The following is a 19,980-nucleotide window of genomic DNA, read 5'->3' on the forward strand; positions in this document are numbered from 1 at the left end:
AGTCTGCTTCAGGGAGTCGCCAGTGATATTCGCATTTTAGCTTGTGAAGGCTTGGCGCTATAGCAGTCGACTAGCTTCCTATGTGGTGCCCTAGGAGGACGTTTCGTGTTGTCTCTCTGGTGTCTGCTCCAGCTAAGTTTGTCTACCTTGTTGTCTTTAATTTATAGTGGGTACTGACCAGTGCTCACCCCCCCCCCTTCCTATCCAGGTCCTAGCTTTAGGGATATACAGGGCTTAGGTTTCCTGTTCGCAGATTGGTGTGGAACCAATATAGAGTTGGTATGGTAGGCAGGGTTTTATTAGATCAGCCTAGGGGTCTCCACTCCCCCTTTCTCTAGTGTCTGGGCTTCCTTCCTCTCATCACTTCATGTTTCACTTAGTCTTTCCCACACTGTGCATGACATCATGGTTTAATTTACTACAGCAAGTCTTCGAGGTACTGAAGCAACAAAACAACCCCAGACCATCACACTACCACCACCATATTTTACTGTTGGTATGATGTTCCTGTTCTGAAATGATGTGTTACTTCTACGCCAGATGTAATGTGACATACACCTTCCAAACAGTTCAACTTTTGTCTCGGCAGTCCACAGAGTATTCTCAGAAAAGTCTTGGCGATCATTAAGATGTTTTCTGGTGAAACTGAGATGAGCCTTTATGTTCTTTTTGCTCAGCAGTGATTTTTGTGTTAGAATTCTGCCATGCATGCTATTTTTGCCCAGTCTCTTTCTTATGGTGGAGTCATGAACACTGACCCTACCTGAGGCATGTGACGTCTGCAGTTCTTTGGATGTTGTTGTGGGGTCTTTTGTGACCTCTTGGATGAGTCATCGCTGCCCTCTTGGAGTGAATTTGGTCAGTCGGCCACTTCTGGGAAGGTTCACCACTGTTCCATGTTTTCGCCATTTGTGGATAATGGCTCTCACTGTGGTTTGTTGGCATTCCAAAGCTTTAGAAATGGTTTTATAACATTTCCAGACTGATAGATCTCAATTACTTTGTTTCTCTTTTGTTCCTAAATTTCTTTGGATTGCATCACAATGTCTAGCTTTTGAGGATCTTTTGGTCTACTTCACTTTGTCAGGCAGGTCCTATTTAAGATATTTCTTGATTGAGAACAGATGTGGCACTAATCAGGCCTGTGTGTGGCTAGAGGAATTTAACTCAGCTTTACAAAGAAGTGATAAACCACAGTTAATTTATATTTTAAGGTGGGGGGCAATCAATTTTTCACACAGGGCCCTGTAGGTTTGGATTTCTTTTTGCCTTAATAATAAAGACCTTCATTTAAAAACTGAATTTTGCATTTACTTGTGTTATCTTTGTCTAATATTTAAATTTGTTTTGTGATTTGAAACATTTAAGTGTGACAAACATGCAAGAGAGTAAGAAATCAGGAAGGGAGCAAACACTTTTTCACACCACTGTATATGGTCAGTAATGTGCATGAATACGGTGTGCACATAGACTAACAGTGGGAACATTTACTCTATTTTTTTACTTATTTTGTGAAAATCACAGCAGTATAACAATATGGATCAAATATAATTTTATTGATTGTGATGGTTATATTATTTTACCCTTTCTTTTATTATTCCCCAGTGTTAAGTAATATTGGTTGGAGAATGCAAAATAATATGTTAGATAACAGCTCAGCCCCAGTAAATACAAGCAGTGAGTTATAAAACCCTGCACACATCCTCAGTGTTGTCTCCACTTGAGGGCAGTGAGTGATGACTCCATGTCTTACATAACTCTTTGTTTGGGACAGTTATACAAGTTCTCTGCTCCACCCACCCATATCCACAGCTTATAATAGCAGCTGTGCTGCTCCATGCACCCATACACAGACATGGAGGTGAGGAGTGCACTGCTTCTGGGGCTGCTCTCTCTTTTTGGGATTGCAGTGGCTGAAGAACAAGAATTTAATGTCTCCAGTCAGAACCAGCTGCCTTCATTTTGTCGCACCAGTGACTGTCCAAAGTACCAGCTGGTGAAGAAATACGATGTAAGTATGGGGAAGGGGTTGTGGATGAACTAATGCAGAATGTTAATTATACTCCGTGCTGGAATTGATTAAGGTTTTTGCACCATTAAAAAAAGACATTTTGTTCCATGCCATGTGTGATTTTTTTTTTTTACTGTTAACCAAAAGGGAGGAAGAATGCAATACTATATTGATGTACAAACCTGTTTATAATATGAAATATATTTTATTGAGAAACTAAAAGAGCAATACTTGATAAAACCAATTACAATACAAAAGAAAAGATCCACTACACTAACATTCCAGCGTGCACAAAATATACAAAAATAATTTTAAAAAACCACATACACAGAAATCGCTGTATTGGATTTATCCCTGGTTAAGCCAGCTTCATCCGGGGAGGGAAAACTTTTTCCTCCCCTGATGAAGCTGGCTTGACCAGCGATACTCCTCAGATTTCTTCACGCAAATTCATCTAGACTGCTTTAGATTCCATATTATGGGATTGATATATTGAATACTATAGCATTAACACCTTCATTACCTTGCGAATTTACATGTTTGCGCTTTCATTTTTGCCTCCTCTAATTCCAAGAGCCATAACTTTTTTTTATTTCTCAATCCCCATAGCTACATGCAGGCTTGTTTTTTTGTAGGACGAGTTGTTCGTTTGAATGACACCATTCATTTTATCATTTGATGCAATGGAAAGCGGGAAAAAAATCCAAGTGTGTTGAAAGTGCAAAATAAGTGCAATTCCACAATTGTTTTTTGGGTTGATTTACCATGTTCACTATATGCTAATATTGACTTGGCAATATGATTCTCCAAGTCAGTATGAGTACACAGATACCAAACATGTATAGTTTTATTTTCATTTAAATGGTGAAAAAAAATTCAGAAGTTTTAAAGAAAAACATTTTTCTTATGTTGCCATTTTCCGAGACCCGTAGCATTTTAATTTTTCAGGAAATGGGGCTGTGTGATGGCTTATTTTTTTTTATTGATAACATTTTGGAGGTAGATATGATGTTTTATCACCTCTTATTGCATTTTATTGCAATGTTGTGGTGGCCAAAAAAACGTAATTCTTATGTTTCGATTTTTTTTTCTCACTATGCTGTTTACTAATCTGATTAATTTGTTTTATATTTTGATAGATCGGACATTTCTGAAAGCAGCAATACCAAACTTGTATTTTTTAAAAATTTATTTTAAATGGGGCAAAGGGGGGTGATTTGAACTTTTGTGGTTTTTTTCACATTTTTAAACTTTTTTTCTCACTTTTTACTGACTTCAGTAGTTCTCTTAGGAGACTTGAAGCTACAATTGTCCGATCGTTTCTGCTAGACATAGTAGTGCTTCAGCACTGCTATGTATAACAGAAGTCAAGATTCCCTATGAAAGCCAGCCACGGGCCGGCATTCACAGGAGTTTAATAAGGCAGGCAAGAGAATGCCAAGAATGTGCAAAGCAGTCATCAAAGCAAAAGGTGGCTACTTTGAAGAACCTAGAATATAAGACATATTTTCAGTTGTTTCACACTTTTTTGTTAAGTATATAATTCCACATGTATTAATTCATAGTTTTGATGCCTTCAGTGTGAATGTACAATTTTCAAAGTCATGAAAATACAGAAAAATCTTTAAATGAGAAGGTGCGTCCAAACTTTTGGTCTGTACTGTATATATTAATGATTTTTTACTATTTATACGCCACTTTGGGAGTGGTTATTTCTGCAAAAATGCAAGATTTAAAAAATGGGAACTCACTCCAGTATGGGCATAGTGTAAAAAGGCCAAATTTGTGCAACATTTTAATAAATGAAGCGCAAATAACAGGAACAAAGTAACAAGCAAAACTGGCTTCAAAACTACTCTTAGGCTATGTGCACACGATGCGTATTTCATGCGTATTTTGTGCGGAAAATTCCGCAGCGTAAACGCATGAATTACGCATGTTAGCCTTCTGCCATGGTCCCCTATGGCATTCCGCAATTGTAATGCCCACGATGCGGAATTTTCCGCAGCGTTTTGTTGTGCGGAAAATTCCGCAGCATGTCAATTCTTTGTGCGTTTACGCATGCGGAATTGCCATCTACAATGCAGTAGAAAACGCAAGGCAATTCCGCATGTGCAAAACGCGCGAATTACGCGCGAAAAACGCATGCCAAATTCCGCATGCGTTTTCCAGGAAAAAGGACATGCGGAAATGAAGCGGAAATTTCCGCTTCAAATACGCATCGTGTGCACTTAGCCTTAGGGTGTATTCCCCCCTCAGTGCCTACCATTACGTCTAATATTTTAATAGTAAACAGCGCAGTAACCCAAACAGTTTATTTTAATTAATTTCACATCTGGTTTTTAAACAAATCTGTGTGTCTGTTCTGTGAAACTTAGAATATGTCCTAATCTCATCAATTTTTATGAATCAGACTTAGCCATTCAAGTCTATGGGGATCTGTCAAAAACAGATGAAAAATGGAAGACTTCCATTTTCCTGCAGTTTTTCAGTCATCTACTGCTAAGATTATGTGCAAATATGGTGCCCGATTCATCAAAGTTTTTACGATAGTATTCTGGTATAAAAAGCTTTGAAAAGTCAAAAAGTCACATAATTTTGGCACAGCTGGTGGCTGCGCTAAAATTAAGTGACCTTTGGTGTTCTCAGGACATTTTTGCCCAGCTCCGATAAACTGGGCAGAGCTAAGATGGGACAGGGGCGTGCCGACCACCACTTGTCATATTCATGATGAGCGGTGGCGTTTGCTTTGCCACAAATCTTACTTCAGCAGGGACTGGAGTAGGATTTGTGGCGATGCACACGCAGAGGTGTACGCCATTCATCCGGCGCTCCCGAATCCTGAGCAGGCATATGCCTCTTTATGAATCAGGAGCATTTTACTCCAGCACATCTCTTCAAGACCGACGTGAACAATGCCAGTCTTGATGTATTGAAACAAGGAAAAAGAAAAAGAAAAGGCGGTTTGGAAGGAGCGCCAAATATATAGGATGAGGCAAATAAGTGGGATTAAAATTTTTTATTTATTAATCACAACGCGTTTCGGCAGAAAAAAACGCCTTCACCACCTTCATCATGCCGCAGGAGGGCTGTAGACCGGCAGTCACATGTCCCAGCGACAGCACAGGTCCTGGAGCGATCGCATGCCGCTGGCAGCTCACACACCACTGGAGGGTTGGATTCCAGCGGTCATGTGACCAAGCATCAGCAAGGTCCTGGAGAGACAAGGGGTAAAGGCAAGGTCCTAGAAAATCTCCAAGCAATAGGCCGCTCCACTGCAACCCTCAAAGAGGGAAGTAGGCAAAAAGAAAAAGAAATGGTGGTTTGGAAGGAGCACCAAATAGCTAGGATGAGGTAAATAAGTGGGATATAATTTTTTTATTTGCCGGCACCGCATGCGCAGGAGAATTTTCCCACGCTGTCAGTGACGTGCGTGAGGTGAGCTGAGTTCATTGGACATGAACTCGGCTCATCTGGATGCCATCACAGCCAGACACTGAGGAGCTTCACTGAGGAGCTTCTCAGTGTCTGCGGCATGGCAAGCTGGATGGCAGCGTTCTGCTGCGATCCAGCCTGTCATGTCAATGTAGCAGAGCTGAAGCCGTCCTGGGAACTATGGAAAGGTAAGGATGAGGTTGGTTTATTATTTTACTTTTATTGCAGGAGATCGTTGGCTTCAGCTGGAATGGGCGTGACGGTAAGTAGAGTTGAATGTAGAACATAAAAGAATTATGTCTTTATTTCAATTAAAGGACTTTATTCTGGGTGTTTGTGTTTTTTTCAACTTTCACTATGGGGTTAGTAATGGGGGTGTCTTATAGACGCCTCTCCATTACAAACCTGAGCTTGATGTCAGCTGGCATTATAAGCTGACATCAACCCCAACCCTATTACCAAACTGCCACCACTACAGGGCAGTGGGAAGAGCGAGGCTAAGTGCCAGAATTGGCGCATCCTATGGATGCGCCATTTCTGGGGCGGCTGATGGCTGGTGTTTCTAGCCTGGGAGGGGGCCAATATTCATGGCACCCTTCATGGGCTATTAATATCAGCCACCAGCTATCTGCCTAGCCTTTGTTAGCTATTAAAATAGGGGGGACCCCACGTCATTTTTTTTGGGGTCCCCCATTTTAATAGCTAGTAAAGGCTAGGTATTCAGCTGGGGGCTGATATTAGTAGCCTGGGAAGCTCCGTGGGCATTACCCCCTTCCCAGGTTTCAAACATCTGCCCCAGCCGTCTGCTTAACCTCCGCTAGAGACTAAAATTACGGGGAACCCCACGCCAATTTTTTTTTTTAATAAATCCTTTATTTTAACACTAAATGACAAGTACAGTAACCAACACTGTCACTGTACTTATTACATATGTGACTGACATGTTTCTATCTAATCTATGTGTGATGCTCTATTCTTTCTGTTCTAAATTCTCGGGTACCGATGTATGCCGCTGAGGAATTGCCGGCCGGCTTTTTTAAAGAGACAAAAACACTATTATTTTTTTTTAATAAATCCTTTATTTTAACACTAAATAACAAGTACAGTAACCAACACTGTCACTGTACTTATTATATATGTGACTGACATGTTTCTATCTAATCTATGTGTGATGCTCTATTCTTTCTGTTCTAAATTGTCGAGCACCAGTGTATGCAGCTGATGAATTGCTGGCTTTTTTAAAGAGACGGGTGCATGAAAATCGGAGGGCACTAGTGTGTTCCAAGTGCCCTGCTATCTTTTTCATGAAGCTGACTCGCCCCCTGGGCCGTGGGGCACCCGGAACTGGGCTTCTGTGCGATACTGGGGGTAGTAGTGGCAACCCGATCCCGTGGCTCAGGGTGGTCAGACCAAATGCCGTGGCAGTCTATTAGTAGAGTTATGAATGTCCGACTACGCCACCCGTGGATTGCGGTCAGGGATGACCGCCGCTGCAAGGCAGACCGCTGAGGCTGGTGTTGGTGTGCAGCACAGGGATAGGATAACTCCCCACGGAAAGAGTGTAGCCTCAGGGCAGCGTATGTGAATGCTGGGGGTGATAGTGCAGGCCGCAGTAATAAGAGTTCAGAGTCCGCTTCAAACAGTCCAGGGTCTTTATTGTAGGTATTACTACTGACCCAACAGGAGTACCGGGTAGGAATGGGCCTGGGTGTCTGAGAGCATTCGGGCGAGCCCCACTGGTCAGGGTCAGTGTGAAGGCCTACCGTTCTCTCTCTGCCCTTGCTGACTATCCCCCTTTTCGTGGTGTAATAGCCCACGTCCTTGAGCTGGCCGTGTACTTCGCCTGTATGGCTTGCGACTCGGGCCTTGGGTACCTTAGCTTCTCCGTGCTGTACTGGTCCCTCTGTGTGGCGGAGCCTCCAGGCTTCTTAGGCCAAGGGACCTGAAATCCCTGGTTGGTTCTCTGCTGCTGGGCTTGCAACCCTGACAGCCTCGGACCCCAATGTCCGGTAGTGTAGTTCTCTCAGCCAGGATCGGCTCTCGTCGCCTCTGTCCCTGGCTCGCAGTTTCTCCTCTGCCTCATGGACTCCTCGGCTACAGCTGAACTGTCCCTCCTTCTCTGGGACTAGTCTCAGTCCTGAGCTAGGTCGTCCAGTTCTCCCTAACCCTGCCCTCAGCTCCAGCTTTTATAGGGGCAGCCAGCTCCCCCTACTGGCCTGGGACAGGAGGTGCTGTATGCTAATTGTCCCTGACCAGGGAACCTCACTCCTGCTCTCAGACACAGCCTAGAATATTTGTGGCATCCAGGCCTGGGGTGACACATTCCCCCCTAGTAAAATTTAGTACTCCGGGACTAACAAGAAACACAAATACAGGGTATAAATGCATGACCATAAACACAGCAGGGAAGGAAATAACAAACTACATCACATATTGAGTTCTTTAGGTCACAGTGTGGTCTGTGACCGGGTGTCCATATCACCAACAAAAGGAGAGGGTCACAGTATGATCCGTGACCGGGTGCCCATTTCACCAACACATCGGGAGCCTTAACCAGGTGGGGGTCTGTCCTTGCCCCGAGTCCTTTACAGTCTTTATTCATTCCTTTGGTTAGGCTCCGAACATATTTACAAGGAAGTCCCGGTTACTCAAAGTTCATAACCTGTTAGTCCATTGTATCTAGGAAAACTGGAAAAACATTATTAATAACCAGGGTACAAACATAAAACATTAAATATATACATTGTGCATTTAGATGTTCCAGCGAGCTGGTACTTGACCCCTAGTGCTCCGGGTTGACCTGCGTAACCCACTGTCTGGTGGTGGTCTAACCTGGCTTTCCCCACTAACATTTAGGGTACAGCTACTAGCTGGGTTTACAGGCAGAGCAGGCAGCTGTCTGCGGGTCCTTTGGTTTACCGCAGGCATGGCAGGCTCACTGTCAGCAGAGGGTAGACTCTCCTGGGCTGCTGGCATGGGTTCTTCTGCCTCTGGGGCTGCTTGTTCTTCTTGTTCTTCCTGCTCTCCTGTAGGTTCCTGCTGGGTAGGTTGAAGGAAGTGTAGGATGGGTACCACTATCGCGTCGTTTATCCGAGTCCAGGACCGGGGGAACTCTCCGAGAACGGTGCTGACCATTTCTTCCTTGTCCACTGCGGGCTCAAGGTCATCTTGATCTTCTCCTGCACTTTGTATTTGCTCGGGGCACCATTTTAGGTGGTCTCTGGAGACAGTGCTAGTGGTTTCTCCTCCATCCTTGGTAATTACACATACCTTCTGATTGTTGTGGTCGGACTGCAGTACTGTGTACGGGTCTCTCTCCCACTGGTCATCCAGCTTGTGAAGCCTTCTCTTCCGCTTCAGGACCTGCTCTCCAGGTTCCAGGGGACCAGCTGGGGCGTGTTGGTTGAAGAGCCTCTCTTGCTTTTCTCTAGCTTGAGCCAGACCCCTCTCCACACTCTCCTGTACCTTCTTGTACTGTAGCCGCCGTTCCGTATCCCAGTCCACGTCTGGGGAGGTGTCCTCGGGTGTCAGGACTCCCATCTCCAGGTCTATCGGCAGCTTACCTAGTCTTGCTCGCATCAGGTAAGCCAGGGTGCAATGTGTAGCATTCACCGGGATATGGTTGTACAAGTCAATCAGGTCTGGCAGCTTCTCCGGCCACAGGCTGCGTTCTTCCAGGGGCAACGTCTTGAGGAGATCAATGACGATATTGTTCATTTTCTCACACAGCCCGTTGGTTTGCGGGTGGTAAGGCGTTGTCCGAATCTTCCTACAGCCGTAGAGGTTGCAGAACTCCTGGAAGACTTCCGCCTCAAACGCTGGACCTTGATCTGTCAAGACCTGTTCCGGATACCCGTGCCGACGGCAGAAGTGTTGTTGGAAGGCTCTGGCCGCTGTTTGGGCTGTCAGGTCTTTAACCGGGACCACCACCAGGAACTGGGAGTAATGGTCCACAATCATGAGGGCATAGATGTAGCCGGACCAGCTTGGAGCCAACTTCACATGGTCCAGAGCTACCAGCTCAAGAGGCTGCCTGGTGACGATGGGCCTCAAAGGTGTCTTCTGGTTGGTTTGGTCCTTCCTTCTGAGGTGACATGGGCCGCAGTCCTTGCTCCACTTCTCTATGGCCCCTCTCATACCGACCCAGTAGAACCGCTCTCTCAGTAGGAACTCCAGTTTCTTCCACCCGAAGTGTCCCGCTCTGTCATGGTAGGCCTCCAGGACCATTGCTGCATCTCGTCTTGGGACCACTACCTGCCAGGTCAGCTTGTGCGTCCGGTGGTTAACAAGCCTTCTGCACAGCTTACCTTCGTTGAGGAATAGCCTGCTTTTCTCCTTCTATAACTGCTTGGCTTCTTCTGGAGCATCCGGGCCAGGGCTAGCTTCTGCCTGGGTTAACAGATCTTTCACCAGGCATATTGCAGGGTCACTATCTTGTGTTTCAGCCCAGCCGTGGTGGTGTAAGGGGTTGAACATGACGGTGGTTAGGTCTTTGTCTCTTACCCGGTGAGAATACTGAGTGGCCCCATACCGGTGGAACGCAGGGAGCTCTACTTCCTCCAGCTCTTCCGAGTCTTCTTCTCCTTCGGGTAGGTGGGGCATTCTCGATAGGGCGTCTGCGTTGGCGTTGGTTCTGCCCGCCCGGTACTTGATTGTGAAGTCATAATTTGATAGCCGGGCCATCCACCGCTGTTCTAGGGCACCTATTCTTGCATTGTCCAGGTGTGTCAGCGGGTTGTTGTCCGTGTACACAGTGAACTTTGCGGAGGCCAGGTAATGCTTAAACCGTTCTGTGATGGCCCACACCACTGCCAAGAATTCTAGCTTGAAGGAGCTGTAATTCTCCGGGTTTCTTTCAGTGGGCCTCAGATTCCGGCTGGCATATGTGATCACCCTTTCTCTGCCCTGTTGATTCTGTGACAGTACGGCTCCCAGCCCCACATTGCTGGCATCTGTGTGGAGGATAAAAGGCTGGCCATAATCGGGGTAGGCCAGGATCTCATCCCCCGTGAGGGCCATCTTCAACTGGCGGAAGGACTCCTCTTCCTGCTTGTCCCACTTGAAGGGTGGCTTGTGACTTCTGGATTTAGACTGGCCTATCAGGAGGTCCTGCATTGGAGCTGCCATCTTTGTGAACCCGGGGATGAACCTTCGGTAGTAGCCTATCAACCCGAGGAACTGCCTCACTTCTTTGATGTTAGAGGGGCTTGGGCAGCTCTTGATGGCTGTAACTTTGTCGGGGTCGGGGGCTACTCCCTCTGCACTCAACACGTGTCCTAGGTACTGCACCTTCGGTTTCAACAGGTGACACTTTGAGGGTTTCACCTTCAGGCCATAGCCTGCCAGGGCTTTGAACACCTCTGCCAGGTGTTTCAGATGGTACTCGTAGGTCTTCGAATAGACAATCACGTCGTCCAGGTAAAGTTGGACCGTTTCGAAGTTTCGGTGCCCTAGACAGCATTCCATCAGCCTCTGGAAGGTCCCAGGTGCGTTGCAGAGCCCGAATGGCATACAGTTGAATTCGCTCAATCCCATCATGGTGGTGAAGGCGGTCTTCTCCTTGTCAGCCTCTGCCACAGGAACCGGCCAGTACCCGCTAGTAAGGTCCAAAGTAGAGAAGAAATTAGCTGATTTTAGTGCGGCCAAAGACTCCTCTATCCTAGGAAATGGGTACGCGTCTTTATGGGTGATACGATTGACCTTTCTATAGTCCACGCACATTCTCATGGTACCGTCTTTCTTTTTTACCAAAACTAAGGGAGCTGCCCAGGGGCTACAGCTATCTCTAATGACCCCAGCTTCTTTAATTTCTCTCAGCATGCCCTTTGCGTTCTGATAATGTGCAGGGGTACAGGTCTGTGTCTCTCTTTTATTGGTGGGTGGCTCCCCGTGGGATGTGGTGTTCCACTCCCTTTACGCGGCCGAAGTCTAGCGGGTGCTTACTAAAGATCCTCTCGTACTCCTGAACCACCCGGTAGACTCCTTGTTTTTGGTGCAGGGGAGTAGAGTCAGCACCCACATGGAGTTTCTGGCACCAGTCCTCCTTGTGTTTCTGGGAGCCATTATCCTCCACCGGGGGAGATGGAGGCAAGGGTTCCACGACCCTGATAGCATTGTGTTCGACGGCAAACAATTTGGCTAGTGTAGCGTACCGGGGCAAGTGTACTTCCCTTTCCCCAATGATTAAGATCCGGACGGGCACCCTTCCATGGCGGACATCAACCACCCCCCGGGCTGTCAAAATGGTGGGCCTGCTGTCTGAGTACACGGGTTCTACCATGGCTTGGTAGTCTCTCCCTCTTAACCCGATTGCAGTCCGACACCAGATCATCATTTCACTTTTGGGGGGCATGGCTACCGATCTCACCACCAGACAGTTCTACCTGTTGCTGTCTCATCAGGGCTCTTATCTCTTTCTGGAGGACCCTCTGTTGGCTGGAGCTCGCGTTCATCGCCACCTGCTGCAAAATTACAATTACTTCTGAAAGATAGTTTTCAATCACGTTAGTACCCAAGGTTATTTTAGGGTGACTTTCTCGACGGTCAATGTCCATAGTGATCACTCCCTGTGCCGGCAGTTCAACCTTACCAATCTTGATGGTCATCTCTCTGAACCCCACCTGCGGCACGGGTTGGCCATTGCTGGCGATGATGCATAAGTCATCGTCTGGATAACGGGTTATATCAGCGTCACTCCAGTACCGCTTGAAAAGTACGTAGGGGATGGTAGTCACTTGAGACCCGGTGTCCAGCAGTGCACTCATGGGGATACCGTCCAGCACTACGGGTAAGACCGGGCATCCACCCACGTACTTATCGTGCCAATTAGACGGGCCTGGTGACCTTATGCCTGGGGGTTGGCCCTCTGCCCCAGGTCGGACCCATTTAAAGTACAGTACTTGGCTATGTGTCTGGGCTGGCTGCAACGGCAGCAAATCGGCTGGCCATCTCAGTGTAACGGTCGGCGGGCCTCCCTCTGAACGACGGGATCCTCCTCTGTCGACGCCACGGGACATCCTCCGGGCTGGAAGCCAGCTTGATTGGTCCTGACGGTTCCATCTGCAACGACTGTACGGTCCTGGTCAATGCAGCAACACTCTTTGTTAATTCTTGGACCTGATGGTGCAGGTTTGCAGGCTGGGATGGATTTAGGGCCTGCGCATCAGCCCCCACAAGGTCTGCGGGGTGGGGCGCCGCCCCCTGGTGTTAAGTAATGGCAGGGCGCCGGGAAGCTACAGCGCCACCTGGTGCGGGTTCTCGGAGCACCCGGATGGCCCTATCTTTGAACTGTGCAAAAGTCAAATCGGGGTTCTGTAGGGCCATGAGGCGCTGCTGAGTCCTGTGGGCGCTGGACAGCAGACCTTCTATGAACTGGTCAGTCAACAGTTTATCGGTGTCCTGCATGCTGCCAGTGTCAGCTTGTTTGATTGCTCCCAGAGCCTCTTGCCGGTTTAAGGCATAGTCTCTGATACTATCTTGGGCTCGCTGCTTACAGCCATAGAACCGCATTTTGATTTCTGCTGAGGTACGGGTATCAAAGGTGTCCCGTAGACTGGTCAGAACCCCCTTTACAGTCCTTTTCTCCTCATCTGTCCAAGACTTTACCTCCCGCTGGGCCACACCAGTTAACTGCCCTATTAGTTTCTTACTTTCTGTTCTTCTGTCAGGGGATAAACTTTGAATAAGCTATACAGTCTTTCTTTAAAGTCGCCCAAGGTGTGCGACTCGCCAGCATACTGTGGCAGCCAGGCCGCTCCGGGGATATAGGGCATGGAAAACGGCATCACAGCTGCAGCGGCTACCCTGCTGGTAGAGGATCCCTCCACGTCCGACATCTTCCTCCCCCCTAGTTAACCGGAACCGGGCTTCTGTGCGATGCTGGGGGTAGTAGTGGCAACCCAATCCCGTGGCTCAGGGTGGTCAGACCAAATGCTGTGGCAGTCTATTTGTAGAGTTATGAATGTCCGACTACGCCACCCGTGGATTGCATTCAGGGATGACTGCCGCTGCAAGGCAGACCGCTGAGGCTGGTGTTGGTGTGCCGCACAGGGATAGGATAACTCCCCACAGGAAGAGTGTAGCCTCAGGGCAGCGTATGTGAATGCTGGGGGTGATAGTGCAGGCCGCAGTAATAAGAGTTCAGAGTCCGCTTCAAACAGTCCAGGGTCTTTATTGTAGGTATTACTACTGACCCAACAGGAGTACCGGGTAGGAATGGGCCTGGGTGTCTGAGAGCATTCGGGCGAGCCCCGCTGGTCAGGGTGAGTGTGAAGGCCTACCGTTCTCTCTCTGCCCTTGCTGACTATCCCCCTTTTTGTGGTGTAATAGCCCACGTCCCTGAGCTGGCCGTGTACTTCGCCTGTATGGCTTGCGACTCAGGCCTTGGGTACCTTAGCTTCTCCGTGCTGTACTGGTCCCTCTGTGTGGTGGAGCCTCCAGGCTTCTTAGGCCAAGGGACCTGAAATCCCTCGCGGGTTGGTTCTCTGCTGCTGGGCTTGCAACCCTGACAGCCTCGGACCCCAATGTCCGGTAGTGTAGTTCTCTCAGCCAGGACCGGCTCTCGTCGCCTCTGTCTCTAATTCGCAGTTTCTCCTCTGCCTCACGGACTCCTCGGCTACAGCTGAACTGTCCCTCCTTCTCTGGGACTAGTCTCAGTCCTGAGCTAGGTCGTCCAGTTCTCCTTAACCCTGCCCTCAGCTCCAGCTTTTATAGGGGCAGCCAGCTCCCCCTACTGGCCTGGGACAGGAGGTGCTGTATGCTAATTGTCCCTGACCAGGGAACCTCCCTCCTGCTCTCAGACACAGCCTAGAATATTTGTGGCATCCAGGCCTGGGGTGACACACACCCTCCTATATACCCTGCCTTCCTGTCTGCCTATATATTCTGCCTGCCTGACGTTTAATTGAGCACTGTTCCCATCGATTTGGCAACTTTTGACCTACTGCAGACCTCCGGGGCGACCGCCAGAAAAATGCTTGAGTTTCCCATAGACTTACAATGGGCTCGTTGCTCGGGTCGAGCACCCGAGTATTCCAATGTGCTCGACCCGAGCTTTGAGCACCCGAGCATTTTAGTGCTCGCTCATCACTAGTCTTGATATATTGGGCTCAAAGTCTTTTTCAGGTGGTTTCTGCCAAGAAACTGCCTGTAAAAGTGCAGAAAATGGTCCCCAAAAATTAACATAATGCACAGCTGTATACATTTCCATGTTATGTCACTTATTTTGTAACTGCGTCAAGATTTGGAAACCCTAAAGAGTATAACAGAAGTGAAATGCTCATTCTCCTGAGAGTATGGAATGAAAGCCCCCATTGGACTCTCTATGCTTCACAGTATAGAGTAAAAGATTCCGGAGCCGCTACAAGAATGATGGCAAATCCACTGGCAAAGTCGTACCCGGAAAACGACTAAAGGACAGCATGTGAGAATAGACTAAGTGTATATATAAAAACAAAAGTTCAGACACTTTACCTTTTTCATTTTTAAAAAACTGGATGAGAAAATAACAGGTAATAACAAAAAGGATGACACATGGGAGAAAAATGGTTTGTTTTTCACAGATATATAAAGGGAAACAGATGTGTGAATATGTAGCTTTATAGTTGCCATTTCTGACTGAAATCATAAAATTACAAGTTAAAATTCTATTCTGTGGCCCCTAGTCTAAATATTTGTTCCTGAGAAAGTAGGATTACAGTATAGCAGTCACTAATGCGTCAGTTGTGACTCTGAAAATATAAATCTTGCTTATTATTTAGTAATGCTTCACCAAATTTGTACCATATTTCTAAGCAGTTATGCTATTCGAGACCCTGGGAAAGCTGGTGGCATAAAGACTAGAAGTTCAGAGCAATGAAAATCTCTTACATTAATAACATTAGTAGGAAGACTTCAGAATGTTGCTTGACAGTCCGTAAAAATAATTACAACCATAAGTCAAACACAATGGCTAACAAAATTGCAAAGTATTTACCCAAACGTAGGTTTTAATCCCTCCAAAAAATCACTTTAAAGTACTACCCACTGTCTGTTGTGAAAGTGCAATCCACCTCTAGCAGCAGACATGAGACGAATTACAGGAAATGGAGGAGGGTCTTTGTCATTTTGTTCTTGTTCTCCTGTCTGTCAAACATTATACGGGATTAACATGTAAGGTGACTTTCAGTTTAGGATAAGCAATGGCATGATCTATGAATGCTAGGAAGGAAAAGAAAGGAAGTTCTTCCATTTCTAGTGCAGGCAAAATGCTTATGAAATGGAAGAGATTACTCAACAAGAGTGTACACCAAATTACAGAGCACGAGAATGAAGGCAGTCTCGTAAAACTGGTAAATGCTCCAAAAGCAGTTTAATCTGTTGTGAAGGATAATGACTGCAATATCATGTTTTGGGTGAAATCACAGGTATGCATTAAATCTCTTAAAAATATGTAAGCATAAACTCTGGTTGTAGAATATTCTATTTAAAAGAGGTCTGCAATATTATCTCTGTTGACTGCAGTTTAATCGATTTGGTCTAAGTTACTTTATATTAGTAGAAACTTTAGTATACAGTGCCTAGAAAAAGTATTCACACCCCATTGAACTTCTCCACATTTTTTTCAAGTTACACTCACAAACTTAAATGTATTTTATTGGGATTTTGTGATATACCAACACAATGTAGCAAGTATTTGTGAAGTGTCAAAGAAATGATAGTTTTCTAATTATTTTAAAAATATAAATCTGAAAATTATGACATGCATTGGTATTCAAAAACTCACAACTTTTTTTTTACTTTTGGCATGTTTACACATGACAAAACGGTCGGGCCTGGGGAGGAGCTGGAACGTGGCGTGTTTACATCCACCCATCAAATTCGGCAAAAGTTACTGTGTTTCTTACACCAGAAATGTTACTCCAGTCCTTAGTTGGTGTAAAATTTCTGGTGAGGCACACAACAGTGATAAGATGTGGCATGCACTTCTTAATGAATTCAGAACATCTTATTCCTGCACTCCTATCATTAAGACTGGGACCTTTGTTTTAAGAAATACTTTACCCTCATTTGGTCAACCCTTTTTTAAAATCTTAGAATTTTTGACAGATTATTCTTCTCTAATTGAGCTTCTACTTTTTCAGAACTTTGAAATTCGCCAATATGAAGAAACTCGATGGGTGAGAACCTCACTAAAACAGGATTTGTTTGGCTTAGAGATGGTGGCAAGCTTTCAACGTCTATATAAATATATCAGGGGGAATAATGCTGAAGGTATGTTGCTGTCTTATATAAGCCTCTGCTTACACTTGTGTCATGGGGTGCTGTCTCGATGTAGTACAAAATTATGTAAACCCTGATGGACAAAACCAGTAAATGGGATTTATCAGTGATCGTTCCTTCACAACTTCATACTGAAAAAACAGTAATAACATTGTTAGAGCAGTCTTAACTCAAACTTAAAAGTTTCTGCGATTCACTTTACGGCTAGTGAAAATAAGAAATGCACAGCTTGTAATTTCCAAAAATTTCCTAAAAGTTCTGGAGTGTCCATGTATTTACAGTGTCTCGAAAAAGTATTCAAACCCCATGAACTTTTCCACATTTTTTCAGGTTACACCCACAAACTTAAATGTTTTATATTTGGATTTTATGTGATCTATCAACACAAAGTAACAAGTATTTGTGAAGTGTAAAGGAAATGATACATGTTTTTCTAAATATTTTAAAAATATTAATCTAAAATTGTTATGTGCATTTGTATTCAACTCCACTATGTCAATACTTTGTAGGACCAGTGCCACCTTTTGCTGCAATTACTGTCACAAGTCTTTTGGGGTTTGTCTCTACCAGCTTTGCTCATCTTGATGCTGAAATTTTTGCCCATTCTTCTTTGCAAACTAGCTCAGTGAGATTGGATGGAGGCATCTGTGAACAGAAATTTTCATATCTTGCCAGAGATTCTCAATGGGATTAAGGTCTGGACTTTGACTGGGCGACTAAAACAAGTGAATATGCGTTCATCTAAACCATTCCACTGTAGCCCTGGCAGTATGTTTAGGGTTGTTGTCCTGCTGGAAGGTGAACCTACGCCCCAGTCTCAAGTCTTTTGCAGCCTCTAACAAGTTTTTCTCCCGGATTACCCTGTGTTTAGCTCCATCCATCTTCCCATTAACTCTGACCAGTTCCCTGTCCCTGCTAAAGAAAAGCATCCCCACAGCATGATGTTGCCACCACCATTTTTGACTGTGGGGATGGTGTTTTCACGGTGATGTGCTGTGTTAGTTTTCCACCACACACATCAATTTGCTTTTAGCCCAAAAAGTTCTACTATTGTATCATCTGACCAGAGCACCTTCTTTCACATGCTCGCAAGCTTAGATGTATCAGCTCCAAACTACATTCTATTATCAAGTGAAATTTCTCACTTACCTATCTTTGTTTCCTTGCTAGAGCGGAAGATCAACATGACCCTGCCCGTGGTGATATATATGCCATTAAAACAACCACCGGCTGGTAATTCCACAATGTCCTTATTTGTGCCACATGAAGTGGAGAATCCTCCAGAACCTACAAACCCTGAGGTTTACCTTGACACGGTTCCTACAGCTTCTATTTATGTCAAGTAAGTCACTACCAGTTTAGATGGTTGCATAGTTTTTCCTTTCTATAAGGAAATATGTGAGTAAAAAATAATTCTAGAATGATAGCAAGCACTTTACATGAAAAATGTTAATTGGTGAAATGTAATACTATATGCCACAATTTTCTTGAATGGCCAACCATATGATATAGAAAGACTGTGTCCTCCAGAGCCATTATTTGTTAGTTTCCCCTCAATGCTTCATAGAAGGAGATGGGGGAGGGAGGGGGAATTTCCTCTTATACCTGTTAGTTATATGAAATTTCAATTTATTTTAGGACTTTTGGAGGATATGCCTTACAATTTACATATAAAAAACAAGCAAAAGCTCTAGCGGAAGAGTTGAGGACCCTTGGTCTGCAGTTTGATGATTCATACTTTGTTCGTGTTGGCTACAATCCTCCTTATGAATTTGTTGACCGCCACAATGAAGTGTGGTACATGGCAAAGTAAACTCAACTCATGTTAACAATGGAGATTTACAGTATTTATTCCTCTACCGATTTTTTGTTTCTTGACACTAAACAAATTCTCATACCTTGTGTAGTAATGTTTGCTAACAAGAACATGCCAGTAAATGGTGGTGTGCATTGTCTCTGCTCAGATGCTAACTTGCAAAATGAAAATACCTATAATATTACCTTGTATACGTAACATGTTCTCATATATGAACTTTTTTGTAACTGATTTTGTAACATTAAAATATTATTTGTAGAGTGTGTTCCTCATTTTGGCTTATATACATGACTTGACTATATATTGTTTGTACACCAGTCACCCATAACATTAAACCACTGACAAATTGAATCACATTCATCACTCATTGACATAGCACCTGTTAGACTTCTTTCACACTTTGCGCCCATGGTATGTTTTTTTTTCCTCAGTGTTTTTGCCACTATTCCACTAGTTTTGGAAATCGAGGCAAAACTCTGCATTGTTAAGCAATGTTTTAGCTTTAAGGGGAGAGATTTTTTTAGGCAGAAAGTGAAACATTTGTTTTTAAAGTTCAGGTGCTGGTAACAGAAAAAACATAATGATTTCAGGGACCTTAAAGAGAATCTGTCAGTAAGATCAATTCTCCTAATCCATCTATATGGGCATACAGGTAAAAAAAGTTAAATAAAATTATACTTTAATATCTGCTGTCCCATGTGTCATTCCAAAGAAATCCGTGTTTTTTTAATATGTAAATGTACTGTTAGTAGGCATGAAAATCTGCCTCCAGTGCTTATTTTAAATAAAAGGGGGTGTCGCCAGTGTGACAGTCTGCTCTCCTGGTCTCACAGCAGAGCTGTGTGTGATTACAACTAACACAGTACAGCAGAGCTGAGCTTTGTCTAATTTCAAACACATTTGCCGCAGCAGCTGTCCTCTCATAGTGCTGTCAGCTCTGATGCAAAGCTGGGCTTGATTGTAACTAACACAGTTCAACAGAGTTGAACTTTGTCTAATATGCAAATAAGGCATTACTTGCTCTAGGCATTTCTGAACACTTTCTGAGGCATTGCCTCCCAAGGTTGCTTCCTCCCCTAAAACCAGACTCTTTATCTTGAAAGCTCTCTGTCTGATTTCCTTGCCTAGCAACGTCACACAGTGAGGTATCAATAAATCCAAAGAGACTGGTGCTTGGTGGGGAAACAACTTTGGAATGCAATGGCTCCTAAAGTGCTTGATGGTGTTCACAGCACTTAATGCATCATTTGCATAGGAATTAAAACACTAATTACCCAGGAATGTAGCACCAGAAAAAAGATATAAAAGTGTTGATGGAATTACTTTCTTTTCAAAGGCCTGCATGCCCATATATGCAGTTTGGGGGGTTGATTCAACTGAAGAATAACCTTTAACAAGTGACTACTAGGTCGGAACATCAAAATGATATGTTTTGTGTCTTCCCAGTATGCAGTTGAAG

The 19,980-nt window shown here is 44.9% G+C and overlaps 1 protein-coding gene across 1 annotated transcript; it reads left to right on the plus strand.

Moving 5' to 3' along the window:
• Nucleotides 1–1,797: 1,797 nt before the first annotated feature.
• LOC141257652 (heme-binding protein 2-like) lies at nucleotides 1,798–18,779 on the plus strand. Its single transcript, XM_073672472.1, has 4 exons — nucleotides 1,798–2,011; nucleotides 16,567–16,696; nucleotides 17,876–18,047; nucleotides 18,344–18,779. Exons 1-4 carry the CDS (start codon nucleotides 1,838–1,840, stop codon nucleotides 18,516–18,518), a joined length of 651 nt encoding a protein of 216 aa, XP_073528573.1. The 5' UTR covers nucleotides 1,798–1,837; the 3' UTR covers nucleotides 18,519–18,779.
• Nucleotides 18,780–19,980: the final 1,201 nt, after the last annotated feature.

The sequence above is a fragment of the Phyllobates terribilis genome, unplaced genomic scaffold (genome assembly GCF_046119375.1).
Source record: "Phyllobates terribilis strain yellow unplaced genomic scaffold, ASM4611937v1 Scaffold_3__8_contigs__length_932513732, whole genome shotgun sequence".
Taxonomy (NCBI): Eukaryota; Metazoa; Chordata; class Amphibia; order Anura; family Dendrobatidae; genus Phyllobates; species Phyllobates terribilis.